Source organism: Cicer arietinum, chromosome 7 (assembly GCF_000331145.2).
Source record: "Cicer arietinum cultivar CDC Frontier isolate Library 1 chromosome 7, Cicar.CDCFrontier_v2.0, whole genome shotgun sequence".
NCBI lineage: Eukaryota > Viridiplantae > Streptophyta > Magnoliopsida > Fabales > Fabaceae > Cicer > Cicer arietinum.
This window is the reverse complement of record NC_021166.2, coordinates 8541350-8563018: the sequence shown is the minus strand read 5'-3', so window position 1 is coordinate 8563018 and position 21669 is coordinate 8541350. Positions and strand designations below refer to the sequence as shown.

At 32.3% G+C, this 21669-nt stretch overlaps 3 protein-coding genes and 1 long non-coding RNA gene across 6 annotated transcripts in view; 2 read left to right on the top strand and 2 right to left on the bottom strand.

Moving 5' to 3' along the window:
- The window catches only part of LOC113787592 (uncharacterized), a 2258-nt gene extending 1059 nt beyond the window's left edge, over nucleotides 1-1199 (top strand). Inside the window, exon 2 of the long non-coding RNA XR_012161258.1 lies at nucleotides 789-1199. This is a non-coding gene — a long non-coding RNA (uncharacterized lncRNA). The remainder of the gene's footprint in view (nucleotides 1-788) is intronic.
- A 206-nt stretch (nucleotides 1200-1405) lies between these two features.
- LOC101491080 (uncharacterized) lies at nucleotides 1406-2599 on the bottom strand. Its single transcript, XM_004508715.4, has 2 exons — nucleotides 2237-2599; nucleotides 1406-2054 (listed from the first exon to the last, which is right to left on the bottom strand). Exons 1-2 carry the CDS (start codon nucleotides 2469-2471, stop codon nucleotides 1525-1527), a joined length of 765 nt encoding a protein of 254 aa, XP_004508772.1. The 5' UTR covers nucleotides 2472-2599; the 3' UTR covers nucleotides 1406-1524.
- Nucleotides 2600-5054: 2455 nt separating this feature from the next.
- LOC101490432 (probable pectate lyase P59) lies at nucleotides 5055-7411 on the top strand. The gene is made up of 4 exons (XM_004508713.3): nucleotides 5055-5278; nucleotides 5846-6497; nucleotides 6696-6938; nucleotides 7017-7411. The coding sequence occupies exons 1-4, from the start codon at nucleotides 5085-5087 to the stop codon at nucleotides 7230-7232; spliced, it is 1305 nt and encodes a 434-aa protein (XP_004508770.1). The 5' UTR covers nucleotides 5055-5084; the 3' UTR covers nucleotides 7233-7411.
- Nucleotides 7412-8992: 1581 nt separating this feature from the next.
- Nucleotides 8993-18680, bottom strand: LOC101508806 (uncharacterized). Of its 3 annotated transcripts, none has more exons than XM_027337190.2 (13): nucleotides 17675-18680; nucleotides 17411-17567; nucleotides 16918-17021; nucleotides 16733-16834; nucleotides 16108-16177; nucleotides 15374-15429; nucleotides 14667-14717; nucleotides 14276-14380; nucleotides 14104-14148; nucleotides 12600-12699; nucleotides 10506-10708; nucleotides 9707-9793; nucleotides 8993-9401 (listed from the first exon to the last, which is right to left on the bottom strand). In XM_027337190.2, exons 1-13 carry the CDS (start codon nucleotides 18482-18484, stop codon nucleotides 9225-9227), a joined length of 2067 nt encoding a protein of 688 aa, XP_027192991.1. In that variant the 5' UTR covers nucleotides 18485-18680; the 3' UTR covers nucleotides 8993-9224. The 3 variants fall into 3 exon arrangements, with proteins under 3 accessions (XP_027192991.1, XP_027192990.1, XP_012573586.1); XM_027337189.2 differs by having other exon boundaries at nucleotides 16909-17021; nucleotides 17675-18679; XM_012718132.3 differs by having other exon boundaries at nucleotides 8993-9386; nucleotides 16909-17021; nucleotides 17675-18673.
- Nucleotides 18681-21669: the final 2989 nt, after the last annotated feature.

Sequence of the window (21669 nt, the reverse complement as noted above, 5' to 3'; positions counted from 1 at the left end):
CAGCAGGAAGGCACATGATTCCGCGTCCCAACCATGGGCCCATCCTTTTTTTGTCAAAAAAGCATCTACATTTTGAATAAAGTCCTAGGACAAAGCATCACCTTTACCCCTCCCTTCCTACCCCTTTGGTTCCCTTATTCTTCCTCATGCATTGCTTGTCAACATCCAAAACTCCAAGCACCTTTCCTTTCCTTTTTCGAGCAACTATATATTGATATATACTTGTGATCAGGAAGCTCCTTGAACCACTATTTCATTATATCCTAATTGTGTTCAACAAGCTCTTTATTTTTCGGTATTTAGGAATGCCACATGATGTGTTGTATTATGTAATTGTCATTTTTGATGTACTAATGAATAAGAAAGTCAAGTGTATCTCAAAGCAATAAACGAAGGACTAATCATTGTCGCAGAGTGTGGCTGTTGTAGGTGATACATTTTTTTGCGCGAGGTTATTCATTAACTATTAACTAATTTATCATAAAAGAAAATAAGGTATATGATCGTTGAGGTAATTAACCAGAAAAAGAATTAGACAAACCATTTAAGTTCAGGAATATAAAATTTGATTTTGTTGTGTAATATAAACATAGATTAGAAGTTAGTAACATTAGGTTAGAACTCAAAACTTTATGACACAAATGCCAAAGAAGCTTCTCTTTACCGCATCAGCATCCTGTGCGATTTTGCTCTTTTTAAATTGGTGGACTACTTGTGGAATCTGATCCTGTAAGATAAAAGTAATGTTTTTCTGATTCAGCATAATTGGGATCAAGTTACTTGATTAGGTCAGTGGAGAATACTGTTTTAAAGAATCATATGCAAAGGAGATTTTGAAAAAGAAGAAGTGGTGTCATCTGGCTTGTAGTTTTGATTTTTGAGGTTTTTTCATCAAGGGGTAGAAGCTAACATAAGATTATTAGATAGAAGCTATTGAGAAGAACTAAGCATTTTAGAAAGAAGGAACTTGGAAGTTCATTTTCTTCTTTTTTGAGGAAGATAAAGATTCTTTTTTAGAAAGAAGAAACTTGGAAGTTCATTTTCTTCTTTTTTTGTGGAAGATAACAGATCCTTATTGTGATTGTATCTTGTTTAAGACTGCCTTCATTAGAAATTTTGTATTTGGTTTAAAAGGGTGTACTTGACTTTGATCAGATTATCATAAAGTGATGATAAAATTATGTTATGCATTTTGACAAGGACTGTGAAAGCAATATATACAAATTAATTGTGAGGTAGGACTTCTGAGTCTTTAATATAGTAGCCATTTGATTTAATGAAGATTATGAACCATTTAAACGTATATCTTAGGTGCATACACTAACCTATCCCAACTAGCCCTCTTAAACATGAAAAATGATTTATGACTATATCATATTATGGATGTAAATGTTAAGATTGGAAAGAAAGAATGATGCATCAGATATATATTTAATGTTTGAGTATATCTGCATGATACTTTGTTCTAAAGATAAATATGAAAGGTCCTTTTGACCTGAAGTGGCGTATATACATAAATAATTCTTATGGTGCTTCTGAAAATTGAAATTTTTGAGATACATATATCCCCAAGGAGAAGGCTATAACAGCAGTTACAACAATTCCTTTGTTTTTCCTCAAAACACCCACTGCATTTCTTAACACGGTTTCTTGATCCCACTTCCTTATGACTTGTTCAGAAACATCCCTTATGTGGCCATTTTCATTTCCTTTTTGTTCAATTTCTTCATGGCCAACATGTTGAATAGGATCTCTCCCTTCTTCATCAGCATTGGTTGTATGGCTATCATTTTCCTCTGCTCTTCCAACATCTTCAATTCCACCTTTCTCAGTGTCACTTTCTTTGCTATCCTCTTGAGCAATTTGCTTTGGGAGAGTCACGTAGAGTATCCCGCCGTCAAATTTTCCAGCTATCTTATCGATCTCAGAATCGACTGGTGCCGGAAAACTCAGGTGAAAACGAACATGTTTCTGCTCACTTGCTTGCCTTTCTCCCTTAACAACAATACGGCCACTGCTATCAACCTGAAGCTTCACCTCTTCCTTCCTGAATTCTGTACAGAAACAATATGAAGAAAAAAAATTCACAAGTTACTCTTATAAATAGTTCATGGGTTTTTTCTTATAAGCTAGTAGAGAGTACGATATAATTGGTTTAACGTGTTTATTCTTGTGAATTCATACGAATATTTTAATTATATTAAGTTCAAAAATTAGTGATATTAATGCAATATACCAGGAAGATCCACTAGAAGATAATGGCCAAGAGAGTCCTCTGTCCAATCAGAATTAGGTACAATCTCTTCAACAACTGGAGTGCGTGCTCTAGGTGTTATTACTCCAACCCTGGGAGTACTTCTAACGCTTGCCATTGAGAATAAAAAAAATAAAATAACAACTAATATGAACCTTAAGATTAATGTAAGAAATTGGTATTGAAGAAATATGATAGACACTGTTATAATTTGCATGTGGAAGCTATATATAATTTGGTCGTATAATTGCGTGGTGGGGTTTCCATGTTTTCCTCATGATCAAGCTCTATGGTTGGCTTGCTTTACTTGCTTGAACATTCTTAATTATTCCAAACTTGAGCTGTATTCCTAATTGCGTGGTGTGGATTCATGTTTCTTGGATTATTATTTTACTTTAAGGTAACCATGCAAAAGTATTTATTTATTTTAATTTTATATCTTCACTTTTAAATATCTCCTATTTCAATTTGTCACATTGACAAACTATTTGTAATTGTATTTGTACCTCCTATTTCTCATTGTCTTCTAACAATCCCAAAATAAATATGTATTATATATTTCTTTAAATTTTAATCGTATATAGTGTTATATTACTTAAATTGGTGTCTTTTTTTTTTTTAACTTTTTTTTGTGTACTCTTTTTGTCCTATATTAAAAAAAATGTAATCAATATCATAAATTTTATAAAAGATATTGTATTTTTTTAACTAATTATTATTTCCAATATCATACTACAAGAATTGAAGAGACATTTATAATAATTAAAGATATAGAAGAAAAAATTTAATTAAGTTATAATTCAACTGAAAAATATTGATATTATTATATTAAATGTCTTGTTTCAGATTTAAAATTAAAATCTTACAATATTTATGAATTTATAGTAGTATATATCGTACATTCTACGTGCTAAAAAAATATAATTAATATTATAAAGACAATTTTATACAGTGTGAATGGGACAGAATGAGTAATATATTATGCTTCTCTGATTTCTATTTCTTGTTGCATATAAGAAAGAGCCACAAAATCCGGTCCTTTATAGTATGTTTACCATGTAATTTCTTAAAGACGGATCAAAAGTCTACACTAGATAGTTTTCAGTATTTTAAAACTTTTGATTGTTCTTCCAACCCTCTAAATTTGTTCATATTTTTAATATTTTATTATATTTTAGTTTTCAATAGTGTATTTGGAGGTGAGGAAACAAACATCGAGGTGAATGAGCAATAGATTTAAAATTTTCTATGCAACAATAGCCAAGGAAAAAGTTAACGTGGCATGTTGAAGTTGTAATATAGTTGCAGCATAGTGGTAAGTTGTAGTAGCAGTAAGAGCTATAAACTAGATAGGCATATGTAATTTATGATTCATGGAAATTCGGAGAAGAAATATTAAGAGAGAAAAGAAAGATTGAGTGAAAAGCCTAATAAACAGTGATAGATACTAGGAGATCAATCTTAAGAATGTCTTAATCTTGTAAAGTTCAATCATTAATAGTGGATTAATTTTGCTTGTTTGTCTGTGACGTAGGTCTCATCAATTGAGATCGAACACGTAAATTTGGGTGTTATCTTTCTCTTATCCTTCTTTAATTCTAGTTTGCATTGATTGAAAAATGTTTCCAGAACATTATCTGTTTTCAGAATAAAACCAAGAACGTTCTAGTTGTCTGTTTTTTTTATTTTTTCTGGTTTTGCAGTTCTGTCCAAAACATTTTCCGTTTTCGTTTGTCTCTGCAATTGTTTGTTTTTCTATTTTGTAGGTTAATTCTTATTGTAGATCCCAATATAGTTTCAACATAAACAATAGCCTAAGTTTTTTTTTTTTTTCTTTTCAAATATCCATTCTCATTAATTAGTAGAATACTGCTTCTTCGTGATTTTTGCATGTCTTGATATGGTTCCACTCAACGTTTAATTGTCACCTAAACAATTCACGTGTATATGATTGTATAATCTCCACATTTTATTGTCTAGAGGAAATCAGTTCTCACGTTTCTTTACACATATCGTGTCATTATTTTGTACTATATATCAACATTTTTATATATATAGTTTTAGGATTTTTATATCTTTTATCTACCATTTTAGAGGTTAATTGGTTTCACAAATTTTTAAAATCTATCCGTTTTTTAAAGCACATAATTCTAAGACATAGAAACAAGTAGTCGAATATTAAACTTTTTATTAAAAGAACAATGCTTAAGTCTCACATTGCACAAATCTCGTTCTAATTTCATATCTGAATTATAAAATCATCAGATAACATGATACTAAATATAGTGACAAAATTTACAATTTTCAGATCTTTTTTTATTCTTCATATCTATTACTTCAAGCTAGTTGTTGTTATAGGGCATTAATGGGAGAAAAAAAACACGTATAATCAACTAATACAAATAATTGGATGCATGCACTGTAGTGAATAAGTCCAAATTAGACAAACAAATTAATGGACTAAAAATAAGCCATCCAAAAGGAAGGGCTATGCACTATTCTCTCATCGCTTTGTTTTTGTATTTTCCCTTTCATTGAGACTTACGGCTAATATCTAAGGCATATAATCTTTCTCATATAAAGGAATTTATTTATTTTTAAAATAAAATAAAAATGTATGGTGTCTAAATGGCTTACTATCACACCCAAATATATAGCATATGTAGCGGATATAACGCATGCACATTGATTTGTTAATAGTATTTTTCCATGTAGATATAGCACTAAGAAGATCTAATAATACCGCATAGCACAAAATAAGGAATGAGGAGTTCAAATATATAAAAGAAACATAAGCAAAGAAGACATACACAAAAGAAACTTTGATGAAATGGAAGCTAACAAGCTTAGATTGCTCTGTTTTTGTGTATTTTATCTTGCTTTATTCCCTACCCTTAGGGCTAGTATAGCTCACGACGCCCAATTTTGGCAAACACGAGCCCGTGAAGCTAAACAGGCTGCACAAAAAGCTTATAAACCAAACCCTCATGATATAGCTCTTACTTTCAATAAGCATGTCGACAAGTATGTTTCTTTTAACAACATTTTTACTCAACATATCATACTTTCTCTTTGTTTTAAAAATAAGAGAAAGTATGATCAAAGAAAAGTTGATGTATTTCATTTAAAATTTAGATTAAATACATCAATTTTTATTGACTCATTTTCTTTTATATTTGAGACCAGAATGAATACATCATTGTTGGCATATTTTTTTACTGCATATGGTGTTGTAATAAAAATGAATACTTAATAAAAGATAAATGACAAAAAATAGTATTTCCTCCGATCTTTTTTATAATAAATAGTTAGGTTAAATTTTGGTCAACTGATGTATTTGACTCATATGCACTAGATATATCAACTTTTGTTGACTAAGTTTTAATTCAATTGTCTTATATAAAAATGATGAGATGGAGTATATTTAAATCAAATATAATTTGTTGTTTCTTTTAAGTATAATACAAATCTACACCTTTAAAAGCATTGCCCATGATTGAATTCAAGCACAAGATTTCATTTGAACATATTTATGATATGATGGGAATTTGAATAAACTAATAATAAAGTGAAATTTGATGTATGAGGTAGGAGTTTTAAAAGTTCCAATGGAACAAGGAGGGGTTTGTCCAAATACACTGGTCCATGCTTAGCCACAAATCCAATTGATAAATGTTGGAGATGTGATCCAAATTGGGAAAAGAATCGCAAGAAGCTAGCAAATTGTGCTCTTGGTTTTGGTCACGGCACAACAGGAGGCAAAAATGGAAAAATCTATGTTGTCACCGATTCATCAGACCATGATCTTATCAACCCAAAACCAGGAACATTGCGACATGCTGTCATTCAAAACGAGCCATTATGGATCATTTTTAAACATAGCATGAATATCAAATTGAGTTCAGAGCTTATATTCACCGATAACAAGACGATAGACGCACGTGGTGCAAATGTTCATATTAGTAATGGTGCTCAAATGACATTGCAATATGTGAAAAATATTATCATTCATGGATTACATATCCATGATATCAAAAAAGGTGGTGGTGGCCTCATTAGAGACTCCGTGAATCACTATGGTTATCGTTCGAGTAGCGATGGTGATGCAATTTCATTGTTTGGATCTAGTCATGTTTGGATAGATCATATTTCACTATGGAATTGTGACGATGGTTTGATTGATGTCGTAGAAGGATCAACAGCTATTACCATTTCTAACTGCCATATGACACGTCATAATGATGTAACTAAAATCACTTCCATGATTCTAAATCGTTACTAGAAACTTTGATATTACAACAAAATGCATGTCGATGTAACCACAATAGTAATTGTGACAAAACTACGACGTTGTGGTTGCAAATAGCAATGATAATTTTTTACGTACTATTTTGTTAGCATGCATGCATGCATATAAATAACTACTTTTGTTGTTGTGTAGGTTATGTTATTTGGAGCAAGTGATGGATATTCAGGAGATAAAGTGTTGCAAGTAACTGTGGCATTCAACCATTTTGGAAAAGGATTGATACAAAGGATGCCAAGGTGTAGATGGGGTTTCTTTCATATTGTTAACAATGATTACACTCAATGGGTTATGTATGCCATTGGTGGTAGCCAACAACCCACAATCCTCAGTCAGGGTAATCGATTTATTGCTCCAAATAATCCAAATGCAAAAGAGGTATATATATGTAAAATATTTCTTATTAGTTTTATCAAATGAAGAAAATATAAATGAATGTTGAGTTTGATGATTTAGGTGACAAAGAGGGACTATGCAGCTGAAAGTGTATGGAAGACATGGAGTTGGACATCAGAGAATGACTTGATGAGGAATGGAGCCTTCTTTGTTCAATCTGGAAAAAAGAGTGGAAATTTTCCAAAGACAGATATCAAGGCAAAACCTGGGAGTTATGCAGCAAGTCTTACACGCTTTTCAGGTGCTATTAAATGTGTAGTAAATAAGCCATGTTGACCTTAATTAGTTCTTGTAATTATGTTCTGTTTATCTTTTTCTTTATTTTCCTTCATTTACCTTCTATCATAATTTGAAAGATCGGAGACAAGAATAGAGCAATGAGATGTAAATATACTAGTTATACAACATGTAAATACACTAGTTCGTTTAATGATACATTTAATTATAATTTTTTATATTGATAATGATGTGATTAATTTTTCTTCTCAATTTCAAATAAAGGATAATATTTGTTGTTTACTAAATTGTTAATACAACATATGATTAGCACGAATTCATATATCTATTGTTTTTGTCTACAATGAACATTAAACAAAAAATGAGGAACAAGGGGTGTAAATGTTGAAAGCTGGACAAAATATGAGGCAAGCATGAATCTTCATCACTATTAAGCAATTGAATTTATTTCTTCGTCATCTAATTTATATGTGGAAGAAGGTACAAAATGTAGTAATGCAATATTTTTTTAATTTTCGGTTTGTTTTGATTGAGTTTTATTGGGTTTCGACTAATTTGACTATTATAAGATCCTACCATATTTTTTATGTATATTTAAAAAAATGATAGTGTAATTAGTATATATAATTTATATATGACTATTAGTAAAATATGTTTTTGTTTATAAATGTATTCAATTTTAAGTTTTAAAATTTCAAAACAATTTGGTATTATTTATAAATGTTATATTTGGAAAAGGAGTGCCCTTAGAAAATAAAAGTAATAAGTGGATCTAAAAATTTGTAAAGGTTTTTATATTTAGCAAAATGCACATGTATCTAAAAATTTGTAAAGGTTTTTCTATTTAGCAAAATGCAGATGTGTCAAATGAGAGTATGAATCTTATAGTTAAGGATGAAGGGAATAATCGCTTTATAATGTGATGTAACAAGAGTGTATTGGTTGTTTGACACCTAATTAAAATGTGTCTAAAAGAAATTCTAAATTTGTACTCTCTTTTGTCTTTTATTTATATATATATATATATATATATATATAAGAAGAAGAAAAATTACATTCTTTAAAAGTAATAAAAAAAAGTTAATTGTACACTTTAAATTGTAATTTATGAGAATTTGTTCCATTAGAATAAATTGTTATTGAAAATTAAAATTTAAACAAATAAAACAGTTTAAAATTTAACAGTTTTAGTCTATTATTTTATTTTTTTTAACAACAATGACAATGTTACATAATTCAAATAATGTAATTTTATTTTAACTAAACAATTGTAATGTTACATAATTAAAATAATGTGTATATGATACAACCTAAATTGATTAACGCTCATAGAATTTTAATAAAATTCTCTAAAAATTTAACTTTCAAATTTATAAATTTTTTATTTTTATAATTTAATTAATGAATAATCAATGCTTCTAGACAGGTATATATTATAAAATCATGTTCCACATTAAATCATTATCTTTTTAGTTCAAAAATCAGACGAAAAAATCAAAATTATCAACTTTTAAAATAGAAAAAGACACTAAATTTACAATTAAATTTTAAGAGTATATTATTAAAGATTAAGATAAGATGTAAATCTAAATTTTAAGATATTTCCATTTCAGACGTCTGTTCATCAGAAAAATAATGTCAATATATACAGATTTTAGATTTTGGATTTTCGCCAAAGATTATTATCATATAATCAACCGTGATTGAACTGAATTCCCTTCGTCACATTGTTAGCACGTTAACTCTAGGAAAAGAACTCCGTCAAATAACATGTCTCTTCCTAAAACAAAATTCACACATACAGATACCAACTTGATCTTACCATATTAGGAATTTATATATATACTACAAATTTTAACCTTTTGATACAAATTTTACATCATTTCACAAAACTTGGCTAGGGAGAGCATGTTTTTCAATTCCAGCCAGCCAGCCAAAAATTTCAATTTTCTTTAATTTAACTAGTCATGATACATGAAGGTATAAATCCAACCTATCTTTATGAAGCGCAGAATGAACTAAATTTCTGAATCAGTCCTCCTCCACATCAAGTCCAATACGTGGACGTCTCCCGTCAAAGACAGCTTTGAATGATTCACGTTCAGCCCGGATTCTTTCTTGAAATGTGTTGTGCTTCTTTGGTTCCACACTATTTCGGGTTGGACTTTCCTCTTCAGGTAAACGATTCGACTTCTGTACATAAACACACTATACATTGGTTTCACAAAGGAATTTTCCTATTGAAAACATATACTGGATTTTACACCCTTCTTTAAAAATCATAAAACTTCAAGATTGTCAACAATGAGCGAACAGAATGCCTAATACTTACAACAGATTAGCTTCGGCAAAGGAAAAATGGAAAACAAGAGTGTAAAATCTTGACACTGAATGTCAGCTAAGATAGATTATTATCAGATTACCACCCAATACAGAGAAGAGGACAACTAAATAATAGTAAATGTTGTTCCTAGAATTTAAGAAATATGAAGTGATGAAGTCAAACAACTAACCAGGTTGTATCCAGCACCAGGTCCAATCACTAAAGACAATGCGTTTATCTTCCTTGCAGTGCCTATAGAAAATCCTGTTTTGCCAGCCTGAAAAGATGGTTGCAAAGAACGGGGGCAAGGGGTGCTAACATTAAGAAAACGCCTATCATGAAAGGAATCAAATCACCTGTCCCCTTTGTATGTCCTTTTTTCTAGTCCCTTTAATTTAATTAAAATAACGCCCTAGCAAAAAACACTAAGCAAATGTTACACTAATTAAAATTGTGAGATAAGTTTAGTGATTTATCATTATTTAATTGAAGGGACAAATAAGGGACAGATGATTTCAATCCATAATGTATGCCATAAAAGCAGGTTGTACCGATATTTCTGTTGTGGTGTTTCAATACACACCAAACATAATAAACTCTTATATGTAGGTTTAATTCATTTCGCTTTTTCTATATTTGGTGCCCTCATTACCTCAACAAGCAAAAAATGAGTAAAACACACAAAACAACGAAGAAAAACAAGTAGAGAAAGATAATAAATACACCTACACACACAAGAATCTGAAAAAACAGAAACCAACTAGCTGATAGCACACATGGCCCTGAACAATACCAGTGTCCTTGACGTCATTGTCCAATGCCTGCATCACACCCTTTCCCTTCCCCCTTTCCTAAACCTCCCATGCAACCCAAAAAGAATTTTGAACCAGAATGTAAATTTTTGCTACCGAAATAGTAAGGTCGAAACAAATTTCAAACATTACTCTCTAAGCTTTCAGACAGACAATAGCATCAAATACATATCATACCTGATCACCCCAATGTACAGATTTTCGTTCCTTGCCATATTGATGAATTAACCCAGACAGAGCATTAATATTGCCCTTCATACCTTCTGTTTGGTAGATACCATCTTCACCAAAATCTTCTGACCATTTGCTTTTACCCAAATCTCTGACTTCCGTTGGATGTTCATCTTCAGCATCCCATCTCTTCCCCCCCTTTATGGAACCTATATTGCAATGGACTAACAACAGTGAATAGACATGAAAGACAGAGAAGTAAAACCAATCTATAACCTTTAACCAAATTATAGTCCAGAGGTGATATTATTAAAAGTGACAAATTATGAAAAGTTGAAAACAAGGCATTTTTACTGACAAAAAATAAATTGAGATGTTGAATAGCATTAAAAGGAGGGAAGGGTTGATACTACATAACAACATAAGTTTGCAAAATACAAAGGAGTGGCCTGAAACTGAGCTAAATTCCAAACAAGGTTAAAATATGAAAACCATATGCAACGCAAATGAGGGTTTGATGAATATGCATGGGGAAGAGCCAAAAAAGTAAAATGCTACAGAAATGGGGAAAAATTCTCCTGCAGTCCTGATCCTGTGTCTTATTTTATTATAACATATTAGTTGTTTATCATTTTTTTTTTCAAGTCAGTCCTTTAAGTTTCAAAATGTTTGCACCGTTGCCCTTTTCTGTCAAACTCTGTTAAAAAAAGTTGGTGCATTTGGTGTGCTTATGTGGCATTTTATGAGTCATCTTTTTAATTATTTTTTTATTAAAAACAAAAAAACCTCAAATAATATCAACCCTGACCATACTCATCTTCTTCCATCTTCATCTTCAACCCAATAAAGAATATAAAAAATAACAACCCAGCAATTTTGGGGGAAACTGCTACAGTGACCACTTATTCCCGCCATCCATATTCTTCCTTTTATCTAAACACATTTTTAGCACGAAAAAAAGAAAAAAAGACTGCATTTTGTTTGAAGCACACAGGCACTGTGAATTTGTGGCTAACAAGCACTAGCTTCCATTTCTACGCCCCTTTGTTTTTCTCTCCAAAACCTCATGTGGGCACTTATTTTTAGAGATTTTTAATTTATTTTTGGTGCAGACTTTAACACCTTTGCACATCCTTGCTTTATCAAATGAGAATGAGGATAATAAGTCAGCTTGAAAAAGAAAATCGTGAATGCAAATATGGGTTTTTAGATGCTTTTCAATTTTTTTTTAATTTCTATCGATCTATTTTTTGCATTCCAAAAATTTAGATCTGGGTTTTTAGATGAAGGGAAGAAAATGAAGTTGTATACATAGCCACATAAGCAATTTTGCCCAAAATTTATGGCTTGTGCTTTTTGTGTTCTTCAAAGATGAAGACGAAGATAAAGGAAGAAGAAGCTGAAGATGTTGAGGGCTCATAATATTCGAGGGTTTTTTTGTTTTTAATTGAAAAAACTAATTAAAAATAATGACTCATCAAATGCCACATAAGCACCACCCTGAATGCCACATTGACTTTTTTTAACAGAGATTGATGGAAAATGGCAACTGCGCAAATGTTTGAAACTTAAAAGACCAACTTAAAAAAAAGATAGGCAACTAATTTGTTACAATAAAATAAGATAAAAGACCGTGAGAGGGTTTTTGCTTACAGAAATTTTATGAAAACTGCAGTAAATCTCTAAATATATTATCAGACAGACATTCAGTAAACAATATATTATACAATTGAAGTGAGGTTGGTTTGTTTTAACACCTTTTAACCAAATCCAAGGACAACAATTAACAATAACAGAAAGTATTAAAGGGTTGAAAAATGAATAACATAAGGGAGGAGGGGAGGGGATGGAATGGGATGGGATAACATATCAAGATAGGTACCAATATTAGACTAGATACTTAATTTTCTATTTTTGACTAGGTCAAGCATCTAATTGGTTATAACCCAATACCACCCTAACCTCATCCAATATTTTAAAGAAAAATAAGATGCACGACTATCTTACAGTTGGGTATCAGTGATCAGATGTACCCAAAAAAATGACATCAGCGGGATAGATAGATATATATAGAAACATTAATGGGTTAGAGCACAGTACTTTCATCATCCTTGACAGGAGGGTCAGCAGCTTTGTTAGCTTCTCTGCCTTGTGCTGCAGGTAAAGCATCATCAAGATCATCGTCCATATCCATGTCAACCTGGAAAACATGCCATATGAAACCAGTCAAGTCCAAGACACAGCCTGATAATTTTGTAAATTAAACAGCTGGAAATTTTCCTTAGATATTCAACGATTTTCGGCCAAAAATTAAAGATACAGCTAAATGGTATTGTCGGGCATTAAAAAATTAATATCGTACCCGTACCTGTACCGAATGTGTGCCCAATACTTGCGGGTAAGTACCGAGTAGGCACCAAAATTACTTTTTTTTTTTAAATTAAGTACTCCATTTGAGTATGTGTAGATACTTTTTCTGTATGTACCAGATCATACCCTCGGTACAAAAAATAAATATATATTTGTCTTTTTGTACAAAAGATGTAATATTTGATTTTCCCATTCCTTTTTTATGATATACATACTTTTCCTATTATATTATATATTCTTTCATTATTTTTTACTATATAAATAACCTTTCCTTGATTCCTTTTATGTAAATATCATCTCTGTCCTCTTTTTTCCATTTTCACATATTTATTTTCTAATTCTATTTTGATTTGTAATGTAGTAAAAGTATGAAAGACTTTTCCTGGTATTTTTTTATGTTAGATTTTACTTATTTCGATGTATATCAAGTCATATTTATTTAAAATTAATTTGTTTACATATTCAAAATTTATATTAACGTATCCGTACCTCAGTTTTAGTTTTTTGAAAAATCATGTAACCTGGACCATACTCGTACTGGTATAGTGCCCGTTTACATGCAACGTATCCACAACAGTATGTTAACATCAAATTAAAACTAGTTAATGCTGCTATTGATCAATAGAATAATTACAAAATAAACCCAATGAAATCTAAATAAATGCATCATGTTATATTTTATACCTTTAAATAAGTTGTTAACAATTATTTAATTCGAGTATTAAAAATAATTTAATTAACTAATTATAAATGGTCCTAGAATGCTTGCAAATATCAATAGTTACTGAATTATACCTTTTCTTTTGGAAATACTCATGACATTTAATGCAACATCACATTTTAATATATAGTTTTCGACGGAAACAACATAAAGGCTTTTGCCAGAACAAGGAAATGAAATTTTGTTGGCTGAAAGATGTTCAAGCATCTCTATAGGATTGTTTTTATTGATTCTGTTTAGTGTTCTGATTGAGGCAGCTTAAAGGGGGATTGATTTTCTACATATAAAATGGTTGGACAGCTTTGCATTTTGCAACTCATTAGCATTTTTATTTTTTTGTGTTTTTGCAGGATAAATTTCCCTCCCTTAGTCATGCCTGTTCTCTTTCTCACTATAAAATTCCATCTTTAAACCCACAACCAAAAATCAGAAGAGCATTTGAAAGTTTGTCCCTAATACTCAAATTACAAACAAACATTTAAAAGAAAAAATATATTAAAAAGTTACAATTACCTCCTGTATTCTGTTTTCTGTTAGATCATCTCCATGAAATAGTGACTGTAATGTCAGTAAAAGAAACACAATCAAGTTACAAAAACAAAGCCTTTACTATACATGTTTTACTAATTTTATGGCCTGAAAACTGCCATTTTCAGTCACAAACAATACCAAATTTACAGCAAACCTTCACATCAAGCTGCAGATACAAGGATGGAGCTTCTTCCCATTGCTCAGCCATCTTTTCTATGTCTTGCTGTGTAAATCCATGGACATTCCTTGCAGCACAACCCTGAATAAAGAAAAATAATTAAATCCACATAATAGTGAAAAATATTTAATCATAAAAGAGAACTTAATCATATTGATTAGGACCAAAACAAGCAAACACTTACAATAAAAAATTCAAACATTAAAGCAGTATGAAAGTTCTCTATCATCATGCAATGGAATATTTTGGATTGCCAATTCAGATTAATTACTATTTCACAGAGCAATAGTAATTAGCTGAATGTAACTCTAAAAGAAAAACAACATAATGCTCTTACATAATGCTTGGTGGAAACGAAAAAACGTACCACTGGGTCCTTGTAAGTAGCTTCTAAAATGTAAACTTCGTAACCCGATCTCTGAAAGGAAGAAGAATATTCGTCAGCAAAGAAAACATTGAATAAATAAATCACATGTACCTACTCTTTAATTCATAGATCTATTTAGCTATGAAATAACTATTGATGATTATAGCAGTATAGAGGCCACTGGTATTCATGCATCAACTTCAAATGAAATCAGCTTTGAATTCAAATACACGAAAAGCAGAACTTTAGTAGGAGGCAGCTCATTTCACATAAAAGGAATGGAACAGGAAGTAGCAACCGCATCATTTAAAATAACACTTTAATATCCATTATCCATTAACGTCCTTGTGCTTAACATGGGCTATACCAAGTCCTAAATTCAACAAGACAGACAGCTAGGAAGCATTAAAAAATATAGAGAATTTTCAATGGTTCGGCTCACTTATTTGCAATAGTTAACATTAAATGGTATATTACCAATAACACTCTACTCTATGTTTTCTACTTTTCTGTATATAATAATATATATATAATCATGATAAGAAACAGAAGTGCATAGTTTTGGAAAACTAAGTAACAGAAAGCAAGTGAGACAGGTCTACAACTATTTCTGAGGGTAAATGGAGAGAGTATTACAAAGATATTGTCAGTCTTCTTGAGCACAGATGGCAGAGGTTGCGAGGAAAAAAAAGGAAATAAGGGTATACCTTTGCAGTTGCCCAAAATTGAGCAAAATCAGCTACCCGCAGATTGCGGTCATCCACTAAGACGAGGCACAAATACCACCAAGAAAAGGGTCAATTGCCGAACAAAACTGCATCTGTAGTTAGTGAACATATAGGCAGTGCATGGGCACTGCATCGCCACTTATTCTAATAGGAAACTACACATTTGAATTTATCATAGAGTGCTGCTAGCAACACACACTCTCTTTGATTGGTTAAAATTCACATATGTCCCACCAAATCATGTGTGTCCCATATGAATTGGTGAGACCCATGTGGATTCTAACCAATCAAAGACAGAGTGCTGAAAAATGGGTGTTAAAGAGTGTGTTGCTAGCATTATTCTTTATCATATTCTGTAACAAGCCAGTTTATAGCATTCAACCAATCTCTATGACTTCTATGCTTAAGCTATTTTAAATAACCCAAGAAACAAATTTTTCAGTTATGGTTACCTGAATAAACTATGACCTAAGGTAATTTCAGGCGCTAAACACATATACCAGAGGAGATTAAGCCTATGATCGAGTACTCAGTGCAATTCTACTCTACTACGAATAAATCAACTAACAGTGTCACAACAGTATGGAACTCATGACACAATGCAAGATTTTCCATCCAGAGCAAAACTGCAACCTCAAACTATGTCAAATATCCAAAATAGTGGCATTTGTCGGTTTTAAGAATAATGAGCCAACACATTTTGCGATGCATACCTATTATAAAGGTAAAAAAACCCTCCTCAACAGTTTTCTTGAATGCTTTCAACATGCTTGACCGATAAGCCTGCCATGGCGGGAGCACAAAAAAAAAAAAGCATTGTGATTCAGTTCATGTAACATATTGGAGCATAGAATAGAACATAGGAATTTTCCTGTATTTTTATAAACAAACATATTTATAGAAGACATATATCCAAAATAAATAAAAGGAACAAATATACAAATTTCCTGCAAAACCAGGATCAAACATTCTAATAATTCCCAATTTACAACTTATAACATGCAAACGTGCTCCCAAAAATTCTGCATTGCAAATATTAGGTTCCACTCTCTAGCTTCTTTATATTGTAATCTTTACATACTCCTGAAATTTTAATTTGAAATGCACTCAAACAAAATTCTCAGGACTCACTAAAGCCTCAATCCTAGATAGACTGTGTTAACATGATCGCTTAAGTCTTAGCAGAACAAGTTTTAAGACAAACAATAAACTAGGTACATTCAATGCCCTGACACCCCACACACACCTCTTTTTCTTCCCTCTCCAGCCTCCTCCACAACTAATTCCAGAGCAGGGTAAAAAAATGGGAAAAAATACACACAGCAAAAGGCAAGTTACCTCCTCCATTTCAGGTTCATAACAATACTCCATGACCTTCTTTGTTACAGGCCTTTTGTTTCTTCCTGAACTTGAAGATTTTGACCCATCATTATCCTCAACCTTTGCAGCCAAAAAAAACAAGATAAGAAGAATGCTTTGTCAAAAATAAAAGGCCAGTATGCATATTCAACAACCTTTTCAACCTCAGTCATAAAATATTCATCCATAGAATGAATTCGTGGAGCATCACCACCATTTTCAACCTCTAGATCACGCAACATCTTTGCCAAGTAACTCTTACCACTACCTGAAAAGGACATAAACAGGCAACAAAGATCTCAAAACAAGAAAATAATCAAACCACCACCTTCAAAATGGGAAAGAAATTGCTATTACTGGCATAGCATAATAGTCTTCTCACATCACTGTCCAAGACCAAGAAATCACAAACAGAATGTGCTTCCTCCAGATTTAGAACACAGGCAAGTATGAAATTACAAACACTTCTCATCTTCCACAAAATCCAAGACATGTAAAATCCCTACTCACATGAATACTATTTATGAATTGGCTCCACACTATACCTAAAACCTTTATATAAAAAAAAAAGCCTATGACCTAGTAAAAAAGCATCAAACAAAGTCAACTTGCATAGCAATAACAGTTCGGCAACACAACTCTGGACCAAAAGCACACCTGGAAGACCACGGAGTACGATGACAAAATGATCGGGACGTGAAGTTCGAAGTGGATTCCGGAATAATTGGGAAGCATCAACAAACTTAGGCTTCTCAGCAGGTAATCGATTCAGTGAAAAAGATTGAGCATCTCCCGGGTACTGTTTCGAGGGTTCCTGATAGAAAATAAATATAAACACTCATAAAATTCAAAAACAAAAAAAAAATACAAAAAAAACTAACAGCAGCAGCATCAAGCAATACAAGTATTAACATGCATTACCTGAATAGGAAATCCAGTGGAAAATTCTGGATGGTGCGGTTTACTAGTGTGAAAATAAGGTTGAGGTAAGGGGTGAGGTTCATGAGCAACGGAAGTAGTAACAGGAAAAAGAGAAGGTGATTTGTTAGGTGGAGAAAAGTAGGTTTTGAATTGATTAACGGGTGGATCCATGGGTGGAAGAGGTGGCGGCGGAGAAGTAGGAAGAGGAGGCATGTTGTTGAAGAATCTAGAAGGTTCCATTTGACTGGTATTCTCGCCATTAGGGTAAGGATATGGATAAGGATGATGCAATTCTCTTGCATTCAAGTTATGACTATTGTTGTTACCATTCCCTTGTTGATGTTGAAAAGGAAAATTAACATCGTGAACAACGCCAAATTGACCGTGGTAAGGTGCATTGTGAAGATGGTGCTGTGGATGGTAAATTGGATTGGAAGCGTTGTGAATATGTGGTGGCGGAGGAGGAAATGCGTCACGGTGTTGTTGTTGTGGTGGTGGTGGTGATGTGACGTAAGCGTGGTGAGGGTATGGAGGATTGAAACCGTGATCACGAATGAGCTTTAATCTTCGTTGGTCGTCGTCGATTCTTGGTCTTTTGAAGGTTCTATCGAAATCGGAGTCGTAAGTGGTGTTAGAGTTAGGTTGAAGTTGGTGGTGAGGTTGTGGTGGTGGTGGTGGTGGTGGCGGCCAATTAGGGGGAGGGGGAGGGGGAGGGGAGGGGCAAAAGGGAAAGTGTTGGATAAAGCAATTAGGGCAGAGATTGTTTTGGTATTGGATGGGATTGGGATTTGGACGCCATTGACGATCCATTGTGGAGATTCTTCTAATCTTCAGCGATGCACTTGGATTGGATTTGGAACCTTACTGGAGTATTTGCAACCCTGCTTAAACTAAAACTATATATATATTATATATATAACTCACGGGTGATTAAGAGGTCTCTTTCTGCCCATTTCACATAAGTAAAAATGTCAATGTTCAATGTAAGTTTTTCCCACGTCGAAAGGAAATTTGGAATGACTGTAAGTATGAGATGATGTTACTAATCCTTCTCATATATAAAGCGGTTCTTAGTTTTTTTACCACATATGTTCCCCTTTTCCTATTTTTTGTGATTATATGAAAAATATTTGTTTAAATCCTTATAAAAATTTGTTATAGTATTGTTCGGTCGAGTAATGCACTTAGCAAACAAAACAACAACACAGATACTAGGCATTGGTATCTATTACCATTTTGTTGTTCAGTGACTTGTTAATTGTTAATAGGGTTGAATTTGCACATTCCAAATTGAATAATATGGTATGTTATAAAATAGTACATGAGATACCAACATAGTGTGATACACGTAATAGATGTTTGGAAACGTTGACTATTTAGTCTCAGACATTGTGGATAATATGCTTCTAACACAACATACTAAGATGAAGAAATCATTCAAACAAAATAAGTGATAAATACTTGATCAATTGCATGAGTTTGTTTATCAAGAAGTGCATTTAGTCTCATAACCAATGAGTACGATATAGTTAAATTTCAAGTATAGATTGTTTTCAATGTGGTTACTTAATTACAACTACATGTGGGTTGCTTATGGATGTGAGCTTTGTAGGCATGAGTCAATACAAATCGCAATTCCAAAATAGGTTATTGATATGCATCAAAGTGTTGAGTATTGGAATTCTTTCTTATGTGGAGAAAGACACAAATATTTTAGCTCCTTAAGTGTCTTACTTATTTAAGTATAGATGAGTCATATTAGGTATTGTGATAGACCAACCACAAGAAGAAGAAAAAGAGAAGGAAGAGATAAAAGTTACTCCCAATTTTCTCAAATCAGTCTTAGTAAAATAGTGTTCATTGTTGGATAAGGTTGATTTTTGAGCAACAGATTCGCAACATGCATCTCTTCGTTTTCAACCGGTCGACAAAAAAATGTATGAATAGCGAGAAATCATGTTCTCACTACTACTACTAATTTAAATATTTTTCATCTTTTGATTTACTTGTAAGCTTTTCTATATGTTCTTGTTTTGGCTCATTGTTCGCACGATTTTTGCATCATCTTGAGACTTGAGAGTTGTGGTGGTGGTGGTGGGGGTGGTGGCGGCCAATTAGGGGGGGGGGGAGGGGGGGGGGAGGGGCAAAAGGGAAAGTGTTGGATAAAGCAATTAGGGCAGAGATTGTTTTGGTATTGGATGGGATTGGGATTTGGACGCCATTGACGATCCATTGTGGAGATTCTTCTAATCTTCAGCGATGCACTTGGATTGGATTTGGAACCTTACTGGAGTATTTGCAACCCTGCTTAAACTAAAACTATATATATATTATATATATAACTCACGGGTGATTAAGAGGTCTCTTTCTGCCCATTTCACATAAGTAAAAATGTCAATGTTCAATGTAAGTTTTTCCCACGTCGAAAGGAAATTTGGAATGACTGTAAGTATGAGATGATGTTACTAATCCTTCTCATATATAAAGCGGTTCTTAGTTTTTTTACCACATATGTTCCCCTTTTCCTATTTTTTGTGATTATATGAAAAATATTTGTTTAAATCCTTATAAAAATTTGTTATAGTATTGTTCGGTCGAGTAATGCACTTAGCAAACAAAACAACAACACAGATACTAGGCATTGGTATCTATTACCATTTTGTTGTTCAGTGACTTGTTAATTGTTAATAGGGTTGAATTTGCACATTCCAAATTGAATAATATGGTATGTTATAAAATAGTACATGAGATACCAACATAGTGTGATACACGTAATAGATGTTTGGAAACGTTGACTATTTAGTCTCAGACATTGTGGATAATATGCTTCTAACACAACATACTAAGATGAAGAAATCATTCAAACAAAATAAGTGATAAATACTTGATCAATTGCATGAGTTTGTTTATCAAGAAGTGCATTTAGTCTCATAACCAATGAGTACGATATAGTTAAATTTCAAGTATAGATTGTTTTCAATGTGGTTACTTAATTACAACTACATGTGGGTTGCTTATGGATGTGAGCTTTGTAGGCATGAGTCAATACAAATCGCAATTCCAAAATAGGTTATTGATATGCATCAAAGTGTTGAGTATTGGAATTCTTTCTTATGTGGAGAAAGACACAAATATTTTAGCTCCTTAAGTGTCTTACTTATTTAAGTATAGATGAGTCATATTAGGTATTGTGATAGACCAACCACAAGAAGAAGAAAAAGAGAAGGAAGAGATAAAAGTTACTCCCAATTTTCTCAAATCAGTCTTAGTAAAATAGTGTTCATTGTTGGATAAGGTTGATTTTTGAGCAACAGATTCGCAACATGCATCTCTTCGTTTTCAACCGGTCGACAAAAAAATGTATGAATAGCGAGAAATCATGTTCTCACTACTACTACTAATTTAAATATTTTTCATCTTTTGATTTACTTGTAAGCTTTTCTATATGTTCTTGTTTTGGCTCATTGTTCGCACGATTTTTGCATCATCTTGAGACTTGAGACTCTCTTCTATCTTTATTTTGAGATATTTTATATATTATAATTTAGACATTTTTTGTGGACTTTTACTGATTCTATTTGTTGTTACCCCAATTGGTTCTTGAAAGTTGGTGGAATTTATTTTTGTTGTGGATTACGTATTTTTGTGTTTATGAGTTAATTCTCATAACAGAGAAAGTTAAATTTTAGAAGATCGAAGATTGAGCAATGAGGAAGGATAAGAGTTGAATATGTTCGTTAAGATTGATTCAATGTATCCACCACTGGTAAATGTTAGAAGCAAAGGTGAAGTGTCCATCAAAGCACAAGCCACCACCATGTAGATGCTAAAATATCCTCACTAGATGAAGTGCAAGAGTTAAGCGCCACCATCCTCTCTAGGCAATCTGGTCGTCCCTCCTCTCAATAGTTTTATTTGCCCCTGCTCTCTAAAAACTCCACCCAAAATATATTTTCCATTTTTATTTTCTTAAATATAAATATTTATTTTAAATT

Excerpts from the sequence above, each read along its gene's own strand:
- LOC101508806 (XM_027337189.2), bottom strand. The coding sequence starts at position 18,484 with ATGGATCGTCAATGGCGTCCAAATCCCAATCCCATCCAATACCAAAAC. Across the intron at positions 10,709-12,599 it reads TCCTGTCAAGGATGATGAAA|GTTCCATAAAGGGGGGGAAG; the intron begins GTACTGTGCTCT and ends ATTGCAATATAG. Across the intron at positions 9,794-10,505 it reads CTGTACATTGGGGTGATCAG|GCTGGCAAAACAGGATTTTC; the intron begins GTATGATATGTA and ends CCATCTTTTCAG.
- LOC101490432 (XM_004508713.3), top strand. The coding sequence starts at position 5,085 with ATGGAAGCTAACAAGCTTAGATTGCTCTGTTTTTGTGTATTTTATCTT. Across the intron at positions 5,279-5,845 it reads TTCAATAAGCATGTCGACAA|GAGTTTTAAAAGTTCCAATG; the intron begins GTATGTTTCTTT and ends TGTATGAGGTAG. Across the intron at positions 6,939-7,016 it reads ATAATCCAAATGCAAAAGAG|GTGACAAAGAGGGACTATGC; the intron begins GTATATATATGT and ends TTGATGATTTAG.
- LOC101491080 (XM_004508715.4), bottom strand. The coding sequence starts at position 2,471 with ATGCAAATTATAACAGTGTCTATCATATTTCTTCAATACCAATTTCTT. Across the intron at positions 2,055-2,236 it reads TCTTCTAGTGGATCTTCCTG|AATTCAGGAAGGAAGAGGTG; the intron begins GTATATTGCATT and ends GTTTCTGTACAG.